At 35.7% G+C, this 14,325-nt stretch overlaps 3 protein-coding genes across 4 annotated transcripts; all 3 read right to left on the bottom strand.

The window, feature by feature from the left end:
• Nucleotides 1–1,369: 1,369 nt before the first annotated feature.
• Nucleotides 1,370–2,338, bottom strand: LOC131658719 (uncharacterized). Its single transcript, XM_058927985.1, has one exon. It carries the CDS (start codon nt 2,336–2,338, stop codon nt 1,370–1,372), a length of 969 nt encoding a protein of 322 aa, XP_058783968.1.
• A 1,082-nt stretch (nt 2,339–3,420) lies between these two features.
• On the bottom strand, nt 3,421–4,368 carry LOC131658712 (uncharacterized). The gene has a single exon (XM_058927980.1). It carries the CDS (start codon nt 4,366–4,368, stop codon nt 3,421–3,423), a length of 948 nt encoding a protein of 315 aa, XP_058783963.1.
• Nucleotides 4,369–5,638: 1,270 nt separating this feature from the next.
• LOC131619938 (uncharacterized) lies at nt 5,639–9,293 on the bottom strand. 2 transcript variants are annotated; one of them, XM_058890985.1, is made up of 8 exons: nt 8,970–9,293; nt 7,630–8,109; nt 7,347–7,509; nt 6,927–7,215; nt 6,756–6,828; nt 6,523–6,613; nt 6,343–6,422; nt 5,639–6,216 (listed from the first exon to the last, which is right to left on the bottom strand). In XM_058890985.1, exons 1-8 carry the CDS (start codon nt 9,048–9,050, stop codon nt 5,965–5,967), a joined length of 1,509 nt encoding a protein of 502 aa, XP_058746968.1. In that variant the 5' UTR covers nt 9,051–9,293; the 3' UTR covers nt 5,639–5,964. The 2 variants fall into 2 exon arrangements, with proteins under 2 accessions (XP_058746968.1, XP_058746962.1); XM_058890979.1 differs by having other exon boundaries at nt 5,641–6,216; nt 7,347–7,521; nt 8,970–9,291.
• Nucleotides 9,294–14,325: the final 5,032 nt, after the last annotated feature.

The raw sequence follows: 14,325 nt of genomic DNA, 5'->3' as shown, positions 1-14,325 counted from the left end.
TTTCAAAGATTTCACTACCGGTTTCCAGTGGTCTAACCTCTTATGATTCCCTCCCACTTTGAATCCCAGGAATTTGAAAGGGATTTTGTCTATTTTGCATCCCAAAAATACTGAACATGCCTCCATTTGGTAGTCTTGAATGCAAACTCCATACATCTTGCTTTTATTCAGATTGATTTTCAAACCGGATGCCATCTCAAATCCTTGTAGCACGGCTTTAAGAGTCCACATGTTTTTCCATGACCCATCACCGAGTATTATCGTGTCATCAGCAAATTGCAAGAGGCTATAACTGACTGTTTCATTAATCTGAAAACCCTGAAATAAACCACTAGCCGTAGCTTATCTCATCAAACCTGCCAAACCTTCAGCCACAATCGTAAACAGAACCGGAGATAATGGGTCTCCCTGCCTTAATCCTCGCGTCACCTGAAAATGCACCGTTGGGCTTCCGTTGACTAAGATTGACATTGAACTTGTGAATACAGCAGCTTCCATCCAGCACATCCATCTCTCTCCAAACCCCCATGCTTATTAACATTAGCCTCAGATAGTTCCAATCCACGCAGTCGTATGCTTGTGCAAAGTCGGCCTTGAACATCAAACACTCCTTCTTGTTCCTTTTTGCATAGTCAAGGATTTCGTTTGTAACCAATACCCCGTCTAGGATTTGTCTTCCCGGTATGAATGCCGTTTGATTGTTTGAAATCAGTTTTCCTATAACCTTCCTCATTCTTGCAGATAATATACGTGATACAATTTTGAGCATTCCACTAATCAAGCATATTGGGCGAAATTCTTCAAGACTTAAAGGATTTTCAACTTTAGGAATTAGAACTATGAAAGATGCAGTTACAGCTTTGGGCAGTTTACCTCCTTTGTGGAAATCTTGGATGAAAAGCACAATTTCCTCTCCTACAATGTTCCAGTATGTCTTCATAAACTCCAAATTAAATCCGTCGGGCCCAGGGCATTTGTCTCCGCTTCCTTCGAATACAGCTTGCTTGATTTCCTCCCTCGTAAATAATTCCTCCAGACTCCTACTCTCTTGTTCACTTAACTTGTATGGGCATGGACATTGCAGCCGCGATCTTGTAGAATTTGGACATCTGAATTTTGCTTCAAAGAATTCCTTGATAACCTCTTTGACCTCCATAACCGAGTCCACTACAGTCCCAGCAGAATTCATGACTGATCCAATGTAATTTCTCCTATGTCTCGCTTTCATCGACGCATGGAAAAGCCTAGTATTATTATCACCTTCTCTGGCCCACTGGTGGCTTGATTTTTGTCTTATGATGCTTTCTTTGATATGCAACTTCTGCCAGAAATTATCCTGGTATAGCCTTCTATTTGCAAAGTCTGCCTCTTATAAGTTAATATTTGGGATAAGCATCTTATCTTCCAGCCGGTTGAGATCATTCACGATATCTTGTATTTTTAGTTCCACCATGCCAAACACTTCTCGGTTCCACCATCTTAGTCTACCTCGTAAAAATATCAACTTCTCCTTTAAGATGAATCCTGGACTTCCTTTGAGTACTATAGCATTCCACTCATTTTGGATAAAGCTTTGGAAATCCTTATGTTCGTACCAGCACTTCAAGACTCTAAAACTCTTTGGCCCCCAATCTACTTTGCTTGATTTTGTCCATACCGGTTTGTGATCAGAGACATCCCTCATTCCTACCTCTTGAGCCACTATTTCCCAATTAGAAATCAACGACCCAGTCAACAGGATTCTATCAAGCCGACTCCCGGCCTTACCATTTGGCTTGATCCAAGTGAACAAACTACCCATTACTTGCAAATCCACCAGCTCCATCGTCTCAATAAAGCATTTGAATTCTTCCATCTCCACGCCTCTACTATGATTCTCCTTGCCCCTCCTTTCCTCTCTATTTTTTACAGAATTGAAATCTCCCCCGACCACCCACTCACCCCGATCCAATTTGTTTCTCCAACGAATAATTTCTAACCACATTTCTCTTTTTTCAGACAAAGAACATGGTGAGTATACATTGATAAAATAAATTACCTTGTCATTCACGATTATCTTTAATCCCAGGAATCCTTTTCCACCAAAAGTAAATTCTGGGCAGAATACTCCTTTCCTCCATATTGTAACAATACCCCCTGACCTCCCAATTGCTTCCTTAGCTGACCATTCGCAGTCCTTAGATCCCCATAGCCTCCATATCACCTGCTCTGTCATCTTTCCTATCTTTGTTTCTTGTATGAACATAACCTGTGGATTGATTTTCCGGACTATCTGGGAAATACGTTTTTGTTTCATCGTATTTCCACTCCCACGGATGTTGAATGTTGCAATAATCATTTAAGTACCATATCTCTCTCCTTCTTTCCTGCTGCACCTCTTCTGTTGCTTTCCTCCATTTCTCTAATAATTGTTTCAAAAACCTCATCATCTTCATCACCTTCAATCCCCAGATCCTTTATTGTGTTCCACACCTTCTTTGGCACACTTTCAATTGTCTTCCATTATCTCTTATTCCCAAATTGAACCCCAGAGTCTGTTATTGAATCCCCTGAAACCCCTGAGTTGTTTTGATCAACATTAATCCTCACCGGCCCAACCTTTTGCATTTGATTTTTTGAGGTAGTTTGTTTCAGGTAAGGTTGAACTTGGGATTGTAGCAACGTAGTGAAATAGGAAGGAGCATATGGTATTTTCAATGATTCGTAAATCTCAACCAAAGCCTTTTTCCTGTTGGGCCTTAAAGGTTTTGACAGCCCAATAAGGCCCTCCTGAGTGCTAGAGATAGCATCAGAATTTTCTTGGCCCATGACTTCTGTATTGTCCAACCCCTCTTTCCTTTCCTCGCTGGCCCCACACCCCTTTTTTACAACCATCGTTGACTCTTTTGCCTTGTTACTTTCACTCCCATCACCATTAATATTTCCTTTTTCCGATGACTTTTGGTGTACCTTTTCTGCCTCCAATATCTGGGTACTCCCATAATCTTCCTTTCTCTCAAAAGTATCTGCAACCAAACTCATGTCCGCCGCTTCTGCTGTGCCTTTTTCCTTGCTACCACTGCCTGCTACTGATTGATTTGACATAGAAACTTCCTTTTCCCCATGATTTTCGCCCTCACCACACTCAATCTCTTCGTCTTCACTCCACGCGCTACCCTCTTCGTCTTCTTCCTCAGAATCTAGGTCATCAGATGAGTCCTCTTGGGTGGTATCATCAGAGATTGTAATACGTTTTGGGCCATGCATGTCTTCTACCAACTTAATTCTATAAACATGTTCATTAATCTCTATGTTAATGGTTTCGTTCAACACAAGGGAGTATTTGGTTCGAACCAGAAATCGTGCAACATCCAGCCTTTTATGATTTCTTGTTTCGTTATCTGCACAAACATAGACGCCCACCGTGCTTGAGATGAAAGCTTAGACCTTTGGGTTCCAAGCATGACACGGTAGTCCGTAGCATCTCATCCATGTAACACGTTCATTATCGACATCTTGTGGTGACCATGGATGAATGTCTGAGAACCACTGTTCTATCCAAACCCTATCTTCCTCAATCATTGTTTTAATCTCTCCCTCCTCCTGTTCCTCCAATAGGCAGAGATTAGCTCCCAAAGGCGTGGCTTTAATATTGAAATAACCTTCTGTATGAAGAGCCTTTTGGATGTTATACGTCATACCCGCCTTTTCCACCACCCCAACAAATGCTTTTTCAAATCTTTTCATTTCATCTTCTTTCATGTTAAATTGGAGATGTGCAAATCTCGGCAGTTTTACCTTGTCACACCAACCTATTGTGTCTTTGTCCTTATCCTTAACCTTACCCTGTAACATATGCTTCCTTCCTTGGCCCTCCACCACTCTACCTCTCACCACATTTGCATAAGAGTTTTCAGTTCTTGGTAGATAGTTCCCCTTCAGTCCTTTACGTTGTTCTTCACCTTTGTTTATTCCTGTTGCTGTCCTCTTAGTGTCCACCCCACTCCTATGGTCCTTTGCAGCAAGTCTTTTGTCTCTGTTAAACCTAGGAATGTTTGCATACAGTTTTCTTCCTCTGATGAAGATGTTATCTAGCTTGATTGCCATATCTCTTTCATTTTCTACCTTCCTAAATCTGACAAATCCATACCTCATTCCTTGTTTGTTTCTTTTTGCCGGTATTGCCACCTCCATGACTAGCCCATAATCTTTAAAGTTCTCGAAAAGGTCCCTTGCGCTCAAGTCCTCATTAAAGTTTGTGATGAAGAAGTTAGACACCTCTTCATTACCTATAACCTCTTTTCCTCTCCTCGCATTCCAGTAAGATCCACCATTATTTGTTCTCCTCACGTTTTTGTTATGGACAACAGTCCATCCACCCTTGTCCATATTAACTTCCACCTGTTAGTCTTATGCTTCTATAGAACCGCAATGAAGTATGGAGAATAATGAACCGTAAAAACCACACCAAAACCAAGGCCCCTAACCCTAAGGTTAGGAATTTAAGCCGAAAATCTTAGTGCAGTAGTACTAGTTCATGCTTCCCATGAAACAAAGAACAAAGCAGAAAAGATTTGTTTTTGCAATTTAATTCATATTATTTAGATGATATAAAATAACATGAATTTTTTTAAAAATTAATTAAAGATTAAATTAATAAAACTAACATATTAAAGTTTATATTATATTGAAATTTAATCGAAGAAAATAATAATTTAAAAAATTTATTGATATTTTTCTTATTTTAAAATAAAACTTAATATAAAATTTGTTAATATATTTTTTACTTTAAAAAAATTATTTTAAATTTTGCCTTAGACCTCCAAATTCATTAGCAGGCTCTGAGCCAAAAAATATGGTATAATATTCATATGTGCTTGGGGTTGAACAATTTAGAACAAGTTGTTAGGATAAGTCACTTTTTTTATTCACACAAGCTTTGAAGGGGAAGATCAAGAAGAAGATTAGTCTTGTTTGGTTGGCAACTATTTAGTAAATTTGAAATGTGAGAAACAAAGTTATTTTCCAAGGTGAAGTTCCTATTTTGGATAATGTGATGTTGAACATAAAAGTTGTTGCTTGGATTTGGCATGCCATTGGCAATAAAAAATCTAGATGCACTATTTTGTACAATTGGTTGCATTCTCTTCTAAATTTTTTTAGTTTTGATTAAGTTTTTGTTGGGATTTTGATTTAATTGAGTTGGAGTACCCTTGTAATCTTAGACTATGTACAATGGTTACATTATTCAACACCCTACTTTTTCACTTTTTATCTTCCACATCATCTTCTCTCTCTTCCACCTAATAATTCAACACCTATTCAATTTTTTTTCACTACAATGGTTTTGTTTAATAAAATTCAACACCCTACCCCCACATCATATTCTTATTTTCTTTTAAAGTTTTGTTTTTATGATTATATATTAATATCTATTATCAATTAAAAGTGAATTTTTTTATGAGTCCAAATCAAATGAACCAAGTATCTATTTATAGAGGAAAAAAATAATGAATTTTGATAAAAATAAAAATAAATAAAAATTTATTTACTATGAAATAATTAATTTTAAATGATTAAAAGAAAATAAAATCTAAATAATCACAACAACCAATAAAATTGTGTAAAGTGTTGCATGTGGCCCCACTTTTTTCTCATTCAACATGTTGAATCTTTTCAACACCAATTAATCCACATCACATTAAACACCTCATTCAACAAACCATTGTAGACATTCAACTATTGAATAATTTTTTCAACACCCCATTATAAATGGTCTTATAAATAAAATATTACTTATAAAGAAAAAAAAGAACTTCCTTTGTTTCTGCTGAGAAACCGCACGCATAATAAATTTCTGTTCCTAAATGTACAATGCCATACAAAAAACTAATGTTCTCAAATTTGTCTATACAAGATAAACTCTATGTCACTAAGACAATACAATGATGCTACCATTCAAGAAAATATGAAAAAAACATTCTGTCAGCTCATTTGCCTAGGAGAAGTTCCCACATTACTCTCAGTATGTTGAGAATCACTTTGAGCTGGATGAGTGGTAGCAGATGATTGATCAGGCGGAACCGCGTTCGATGAATTGCCAGTCTGTTGATTCCACTGAGCAAGCCATCTTCTCCTCCATTTCAATATCTCCATAAGAAGAGATGTTCCACACATTACAGTTCCAAACCCAGCAAATGTAGCCAGTAGGATCGCCAAAACAGCTTCCATATGAGCCTGTCAAAGCGCGGTTTCAAAAAAGAAGTATCAAACGCATTACGATACTTCGTATTCGAAAGATTTTGATTCGGAGAATTTTAGTTGATGTTATGTATGGTTGCATTGCAAGGAAGAGTTTCTTACCACTGAGTAAAGAAGATGTCCAGCAAGAACAACCAAACAAAACTGGATGGTTCCATAAATCCAAACTTGATTTCTCCTTACTGAGAATAATTTGATGGTATTAATATGAACTGTGTATAATATAATATAAGAAATTCAAATTCAAGTCACTGCGATGAATGAAAATCGAAAAAGTCTCACCCATGGTTGTAGCTGTCATGCTTGCAAGAAGGCCGAGTATACAAGAAAATGGAAGCGACATGGCAATAGCACCAGATCCCATACTCGAAACCTGTCCATCAATAATACGGATAATTCATATTCGCTAAGAAAAATATTGAGTTAGAGTTTATCAAACACAAACACAAACACAGATACCAGACACTTGACACTGACACGTCAATACTGGTAATAATTTGTAAAGATATACTTACAAGAAGCTGCTCAAGAAAACAGAAGTAGGCCAGCATGTGGACAATGACAAGAATCGGAGCATCCTGCCAAACCCTGTAAAACCTCAGCATAAGTTTTTCGTGCCTTGTTGATGCAACCCTTATCTAAACGTTTATCAATGAAATTAAAGCACAGCAATGATTTTCACTTGCCTGTAATGAGAAGATTCGTCTAAGTGACCTCTGTTCGATTGCAAGTTCGCGCTATGAAGTCTTAAAAGAGTGACAGGCAAGTTCTGAACTTCTTGTTTGCATACATCACATGTCCTATTACCTTTAATTCCAAACCATTTAACCGCGCATTCTTTGTGCGCTAGCGAAAGCTCACCTTTGCAGCTACACTCCAACTTAAAATTCTCCGCACCTTCTCCCAATTCAACCATACAAATTCTACAAACAGCTTCTTCTTCAGGAATATCTTCACCTCCATCCTCAGTTTCAACTGAACCACAATACTCACACGCACAAGTTCGGATATTAGCAACTCAAACATGCGACAGAACACAATTTTTTTTAGTCTTGTCCGTAATTCATGTCACTACAATTTAAGACTATAGTCTACATATATATTACCATTTTCACCAGTTGGAGATGCTGCAAATGTTGCGGTGGAAATTTTCTCATTCGATTGTGGTATCATCCGAAAAATTCGAAACCTGCCACCTACAGAAGTATCTTCTCCAGTAAATGCAGGAACAGATCGCGAACGGTGAATTGGTAACCGCGGATCTTTCTCCTGTAAAATTGGCTAAGCATAAACTATACACAATCAAACAAGTGTTCCACATTTTGTTTATAGGCGGAAAAAAATAGTTTTACACAGACGTCCAATGTAACATGTTGCTAAGATACTTACACTGGCCATTGCTGGATAAGCTTTCCCGCCATGTACTGACGCGGGATTTGAACGAAGAACCGGCGATGCAGGCAAGGAAGATGTTTTCCTCCCTTTCAATTTGATACGAGACAGTGTCCTAGAAAGAAAAGGCTTTTTCGACGATACTGTGGAGGAACCTTCGAGTGCAAGGAAAGCGGCTTTTTCAATCTCAGAAGTTGTGTTCTTAAATTTGAAACTGAGTTTTGGTATAAGAGATTTCTTAAGAGTTGGTCTGTTTGTAGAACTAGAAGGATCAGGGGGATCACTGTTTGGAATGAAACCCGGACTTGTGCAAGGAGAAAATATCACTCTTCTTGGTGATGGAGTTAGAGGTATGTTGATTCTCAAGAAATCTTCTTTTGCTTCTTGTTGAGTTGTTTTTGGTGTCTCTATGCTAAGGTTTTGAGTTGGTCTTTGTCCACTTGTGAGTTCCTCAGTTATTTCAGATGATGCCATGCCCTATATACAAAATGAAAAAAGTAGAATAAAAATCACTTAATTAAGTGCTTATCAATTATATTATAATTATGTTTACACTTTTCTATAGCAGAAGATGAAATAAAGTCATCAGACTGTTTCATGAGCAATGTTAAACAATCTCGTAAGTGCTTATAAATTTGAACATAATCACAAATGTCTTTCTTGATATCAGACTCCAAAACTAAGACGGATACAATTTTTTCCAGAGATGTCAATAGTATTATAGAGCTACAGTTTCAGAGATACTAAGACGGATACAATTTTTTCCAGAGATGTCAATAGTATTATAGAGCTACAGTTTCAGAGATGTCGGTGTTACAGAGAATTTAATACAATTGATCTCATTTTGATGCAAAAAGAATATGCAAGGTAGTTGAGCTTAAAGGTAATGGAAGTAGTTGTTCTATTATGTGTGGCAGAATAAGACAAGTCACCAATTATTTAGAATTCACTAAAATTGTAAAAGCTTTCACAATCATAAATGGAGCATATTCATCTATAGTCACAAACAAGCACTATATCACTAAATACCTTTACAAAATTTTATGATTTTTCTTATCAGCAATTGAATCATATCACTATTAACTAGAGAAAATTTATATGGTGAGAAATGAAAATCACCACTAAATTTTTTTTAAGTCTTTATAAAATATATTTACTCAAAATTGCTTATAAATTTCAAATTTTTTTCTGGGAAAATTCTCAACATATACTAAAACACAAATTCTCAATCTATTATCATGATCAGTGATATAAATAAATAAACAAACAAATAAATATGCAAGAGTTATTCAAAAGATTAAAAAACAAAAGAAAAAGAATAGAAGAATATATAGTACCTTTTGAATTGAGATATTAACTCTATTTTTAATATTGGCACCACCTTGGTTATTATCATCCATGGAAATTTGAGTTGCCATGGTCAATGGGGAACCCAGCAAACAAAAGAGAAAAGACAAGACAAGTATGAATTGAATTGAGAGAAATAATTATTTTGTAAAAAAGGAAGAAGAATTAATATTTGTTTGATCATGGAAGGTGGAAATTGGCTGGAAAAAAGAATCAGAAAAGGTATATAGTAATAATTAGGTGTGGAGAAGAGAGAGTACACCATGGAAACAAGTTGTATTGAGGTATAAGCATGAAGCAGACATGTTTCATATTTTTTTCTCAATTAAATACAAAATATAAGTCATAGTTTAAAATATAATTTATGGTTGGGTGGCTAAAACATCATTCAGATTATTCTATTAATTATTTTTAATTGGAGAGAAAAGTCAAAGTAGAAATAAGTTGAGAATGGTTTTTTGTATTTTTTGGATTATAAAATTATCTCTTAAAGATTATCACATGTTTAATTTGAATTTAACATCGCTAAATTTAAAAAAAGAATTTATTTTTTTCAGGTGTTTTTATGTAGAAAACTTTGACTTATTATATATACTTTTCATCTATTTTAAAAATTTTCTTTATTTTTATTTAAAAAAATTAATTTTTTTAATTCATTGAATTGAATAATGAGTGGATCTAAATTATATATAAATCAATATTTTCTCTGGTATTTATCATAAGAAAAAAATTAATTTTTTAAATACATTGAATTGAATAATAAGTGTATCTAAATTATATATAAACCAATACATTAATTATTTAATATATTTAAAAAGTAAATTTATTTTATGATAAAGAGAGGGGGAAGTATTTATTATAAAATTGGTAAGCAAGGTGATCTTCTTTAATTACATATATTATATGGTCACTATCTTAATATATTATATTTTGTTATATACTCTACAATGATGTGCTAACCTCCAAACCTTATGTTGCTTTCAAAAGGGAAACGTTAGTGTGATGTTTGTATTGTACCTGTATGTACACTTGTGTCAAGTATTGGCTAAAATTCGTAAATTTATGATTGATGTAATTTGACTTGTAATTTTAATGGAATTGATGACCTCACATTAAAATGGTCTTTTTACTGTGTTTTCTTATCTTCTTATCTCTGCACCCTTAAATATCGAGATAATCTCAATGTCCTCTATTGAAACTTTTAGTCATCTTGCGAAATTTCATTTATGTCCTCTGATTTCGGAGATACACATTAGAAAGTATTTTTTTTTTTTAATAAAATTTGTTTTGTTTCAGAACTACATCTACGGAAGTATTTTTAACTAGTGAACTATGAGAAAAACTTCAACTTAATTCAATTCAGAGATTGTTCCGTAGCTACATCTACAGAACGTCTTAGCGCTAGAATATTTCGTAGATGTAGCTCTGGAAGTATCTGATATACTTTGAACCAGAATGGTCACTCCCCCATTGTTGGTTTTCTTCTTCAATACTCACCTTCCCAATATAAAAACCCTACATCATCAATATCATTTTTCACTCTCAAACTCCAACTTTTTGGTGCAACAAATCAAAGGGAGTAAGAGAAGACTGAATTTCAGGTAAAAATTCATCTTTGTCCATTGCATTGCTCACATTTTTGCATCAAATTTCTATCAAAAAATGTAACATACTGCTTCCGTATGTATATCTCCAGAGCGTGTTGAAGATGAACACGTTCCATAGATACATCTACGGAACATGTATGTGTTGTTTTTTCTAGCAGTATTGTGATTTTGTGTTATTTTTATTATTGTTTACAAATATGTATGGTTCACCCTGATAATATCTCAAAAGAATTAGTTTCTACAAACGATGTTTCTCTGAATGTTGAAGGGGCGATAAATGTCGGCGGTGACTTTAATAACAAGCCAAAGTTTGATGATCGCGATAACATGCTCACATGGATTCGTAGGAATGCAACTAACCTTGATTTTGGTGTGGTAATAGGAAGATTGAATAATGGTTCGGAAAGAAGAAACGCTTTCATAACAATGTTGTGCGAAAGAAGCGGGAAATACCATACTCCTCTAAGGAAGTTTAAAAGAGACGACACGGGTACTAGAAAATGTGAGTGTCGATTTAAAATTCGTGGTTATATGTTGGCTAGCAAGAAGTGGAAATTTAGTGTTATTTGTGGTTAGCATAACCATGACTTATGCTCAAAGTACAAGGTCATCCTAGTGTATGTCGACTCAAACAAAAAGAGAAGAGATGTATTAGTGACATGTCCTTGAATCTTGTCCAACCGAAAAATATACTTGCCACATTGAAACGGAAGGAACCCTACAATGTATCAAATATAAGGCAAGTGTATAACATCTGATACCGAAATAATAAGGCGATTATGGGAGATAGAAGTTAGATGCAACAACTGTTGAAATTGTTAGATAATAACAAATATGTGTCACAGTACAGAACTTGCGACGATGGAGTTACGGTTCGAGATATTTTTGTTGAACAAATAATGCTTGAATGGATTCGTATTGTAAATTCTTCGATAAAAGAATTACACACCAATCCCATCATTCAATTTCGGAAAGTGTGTGAAAAGTATCCTGATTTATTGAAATATGTTGAAAGCACCATTCTTGATAAGGTGAAAGATAAGTTTGTCTTTGCATGGACTGATAATGTCCAACCCCTTGTGAATACAACCACCAACAGAATTGAGTCGGCACATGCTTGTTTGAAAAATCGGTTGGCTAATAACAAGGGTGACTTGTGTCGAGATTGGGACACCGTAAATCTCATGATTAAAAACCAACATAATGAGATACAAACCACATTTGGTCGGAGCATTACGGTGTTGGAACATCGATTTAAGGACAATATTTTTTATTCTCAATTGATCGGCAATATGTCTCGGCCCGACTTAAATTATATTCTTCACGAGGCCAAACAAGGTGAAACTATAGGTTTCGATAGCGCAAAATGTGGTTCCACTATTTCTAAAACATATGGTCTCCCGTGTGCTTGTGTTATTGCTAAGAAGATGAAACTAGGCGAGCCAATAAGAATGGACGGAGTTATCCCTCATTGGAAAAGACTTAGTTTTGATGATGATGTCGGTTTTTACGCACAAATACATCGAGCGGATCGTCAATATTGACGGGGACAGTAATTGCGGTTACTGGGTCGTCTCGGCTTTGCTTGGTAATGGAGAGGATAGCCATACGCTTGTCCGTCATCAACTTATCCAAGAGTTAACAACACATAAAGACTCGTATACGCGGTTATATGGAGATGAAGTTAAATTTGAAGCGATTTACAAAGCTCTTGTTCCTTGGTTGGGCGCTTACTCACCGTTGTCAAAATGGATGAGATTCCCGAAATTGGGACATCTTAGTGCATGTGCATATGATAGGGTGTGCATTGACTTGACGTGATACACGTTTTCGGAAACCTTTTCCCGCTCTGCACCGCACCACCTACAAATCCAAATGATTGCATCATGTGTATTGGATGGCTCGCAAAATCGAATCATTTTGTACAAGTTTACTTGAAACTGGGATTGTAACATCCCGATTTTATTAGTTATTTATTTAATTATTTATTTGGTGTTTTTATTAATTATTTACTTATTTAATTATTATGTGGTATAATAATTATTTAATTATTATTGTGTGTTATTATGCTAATTAGTTATTTGAGCTATTAGTAGAATAATGAGATAATATGCTATTGGGCCTAATAATTGAGAATAGAACTAGTAAGTGAATGGGTAGCTAGGCCCATTAGACTTAAGGAAGATAGTAAGAAGGAAATTAGGTTTAGTTGTCATAATTATCATTTGGGAGAAAGAGAGAGCTCTAGAAAAGAGAAGAAAAAGAGGAGAAAAGAGAAAGTGTGGAACTAGAAGAAGAAGGAGATTCTTCAAGAGGTAAGGGTTTGACTTCCCATTATTATGGTTGTATGTGATTTTATGCAATGGGTAGTATACATGTTTAAGATTGGGTGTTTCAATTGATGGGGTTTTGGAATAGTTAGGATTTTGATATAAACTCTTGAATTGATGATGAAATAGGAGAAATTGATGTGATAGGTTAGTACCCATAAAGAGTAATGTATTAGGTTATTATTGTATGGTGATAATATGGTGTTTGATGGGTGTATTTTGGACCTATAACATGTAAAACTTGTATTTGGTTTTATGTTGGAAGTGCTGAAACGCACAGTATTTTTGTGGTTCTGGTGTGACTCGTCGGGCGAGTATTCTGCTTTGCCGGGCGAGCGTGCACTCAGAGGTCTTTTCCGGGTGAGACCAGCGGGCGAAAGGGGTAAAAATGTGACCAAGTTTCTGTAACAAAGCATCGGGCGAGCGAAAGCTTTCACCGGACGAGAGTACCTTGTTTTGTAAATTTTCTAAAGAGCATAACTTTTGATCCGTAACTCCGTTTTATGCGCCGTCCGAAGCACTAGGAAGCTAATGTAATTATATTTATGATAGAAGTAGAATGGTTGGTACTTGATGAATAAATTATGATGTTGTTGTGTGAATAACATGTAAATATGTATATGTGGGCTATAACTTGATGAATATGAATAACATATGTTTAGTATAACTTGTGGTATGTTATTCATGATGTGTGCTAATTAATATATGTTATTTGAATTCACTTGTTGAGGATGTTTACTTGATGCGTGTTGTGCAACTTTTGGTGGGTAATTCATATGAGTTGGATTATTGTGGTATGGTCGAATAATTAAGATTGAGAGATAGTTTTAATTTGCATATGTTATTGTTGAGTTGCACATGCATCATTTGTGTCAAGAGGAAATGGGTGCTAGTTCTCGCGGAGACTAGTGACTTGTCCCAAGCTTAGAGAGGGGGCTTAAAAGCTTAGAGAACGGGCTTTTTGCAGGTTATCTGTCTGGGAGATGGACCCGATATGTCCGGAAAGGATAACATAGTTGGTACCACATGCATGAGTTGCATATGTTGTCATCGAGTCACATGCATTATGATTTGTGGATGCTATGTGATGATGTGATTTGTGATATTGTGTTGGATGCTATTTTAAGCCTTGTTGCATATTTGACAATGTGAAATAGATTTGTGAAATGCTATTTACATGATTATGCAAGGTGTGATGAATTCTTGTATATGTATGATATGCATTGCTTATTTTTACATATTCTATGATGATTTGAATTCTCACCCTTATGTTGGAATGATGTTTTATGCGACATCGCTCAGATACTGAAGATAGTGGTGCTTTGTACGAGGATAACGGAGAAGCCTAGTTGGTCTTTTTTTCCATTTGATTAAGTAGTGAGTCGATGCTCTGGTCATGTAACACTTGG

Source organism: Vicia villosa, linkage group LG1, assembly GCF_029867415.1.
Source record: "Vicia villosa cultivar HV-30 ecotype Madison, WI linkage group LG1, Vvil1.0, whole genome shotgun sequence".
In the NCBI taxonomy this organism is placed as follows: Eukaryota; Viridiplantae; Streptophyta; class Magnoliopsida; order Fabales; family Fabaceae; genus Vicia; species Vicia villosa.
Note: the sequence above shows the minus strand (reverse complement) of the source record. Positions and strands in the feature narration are given on the sequence as shown.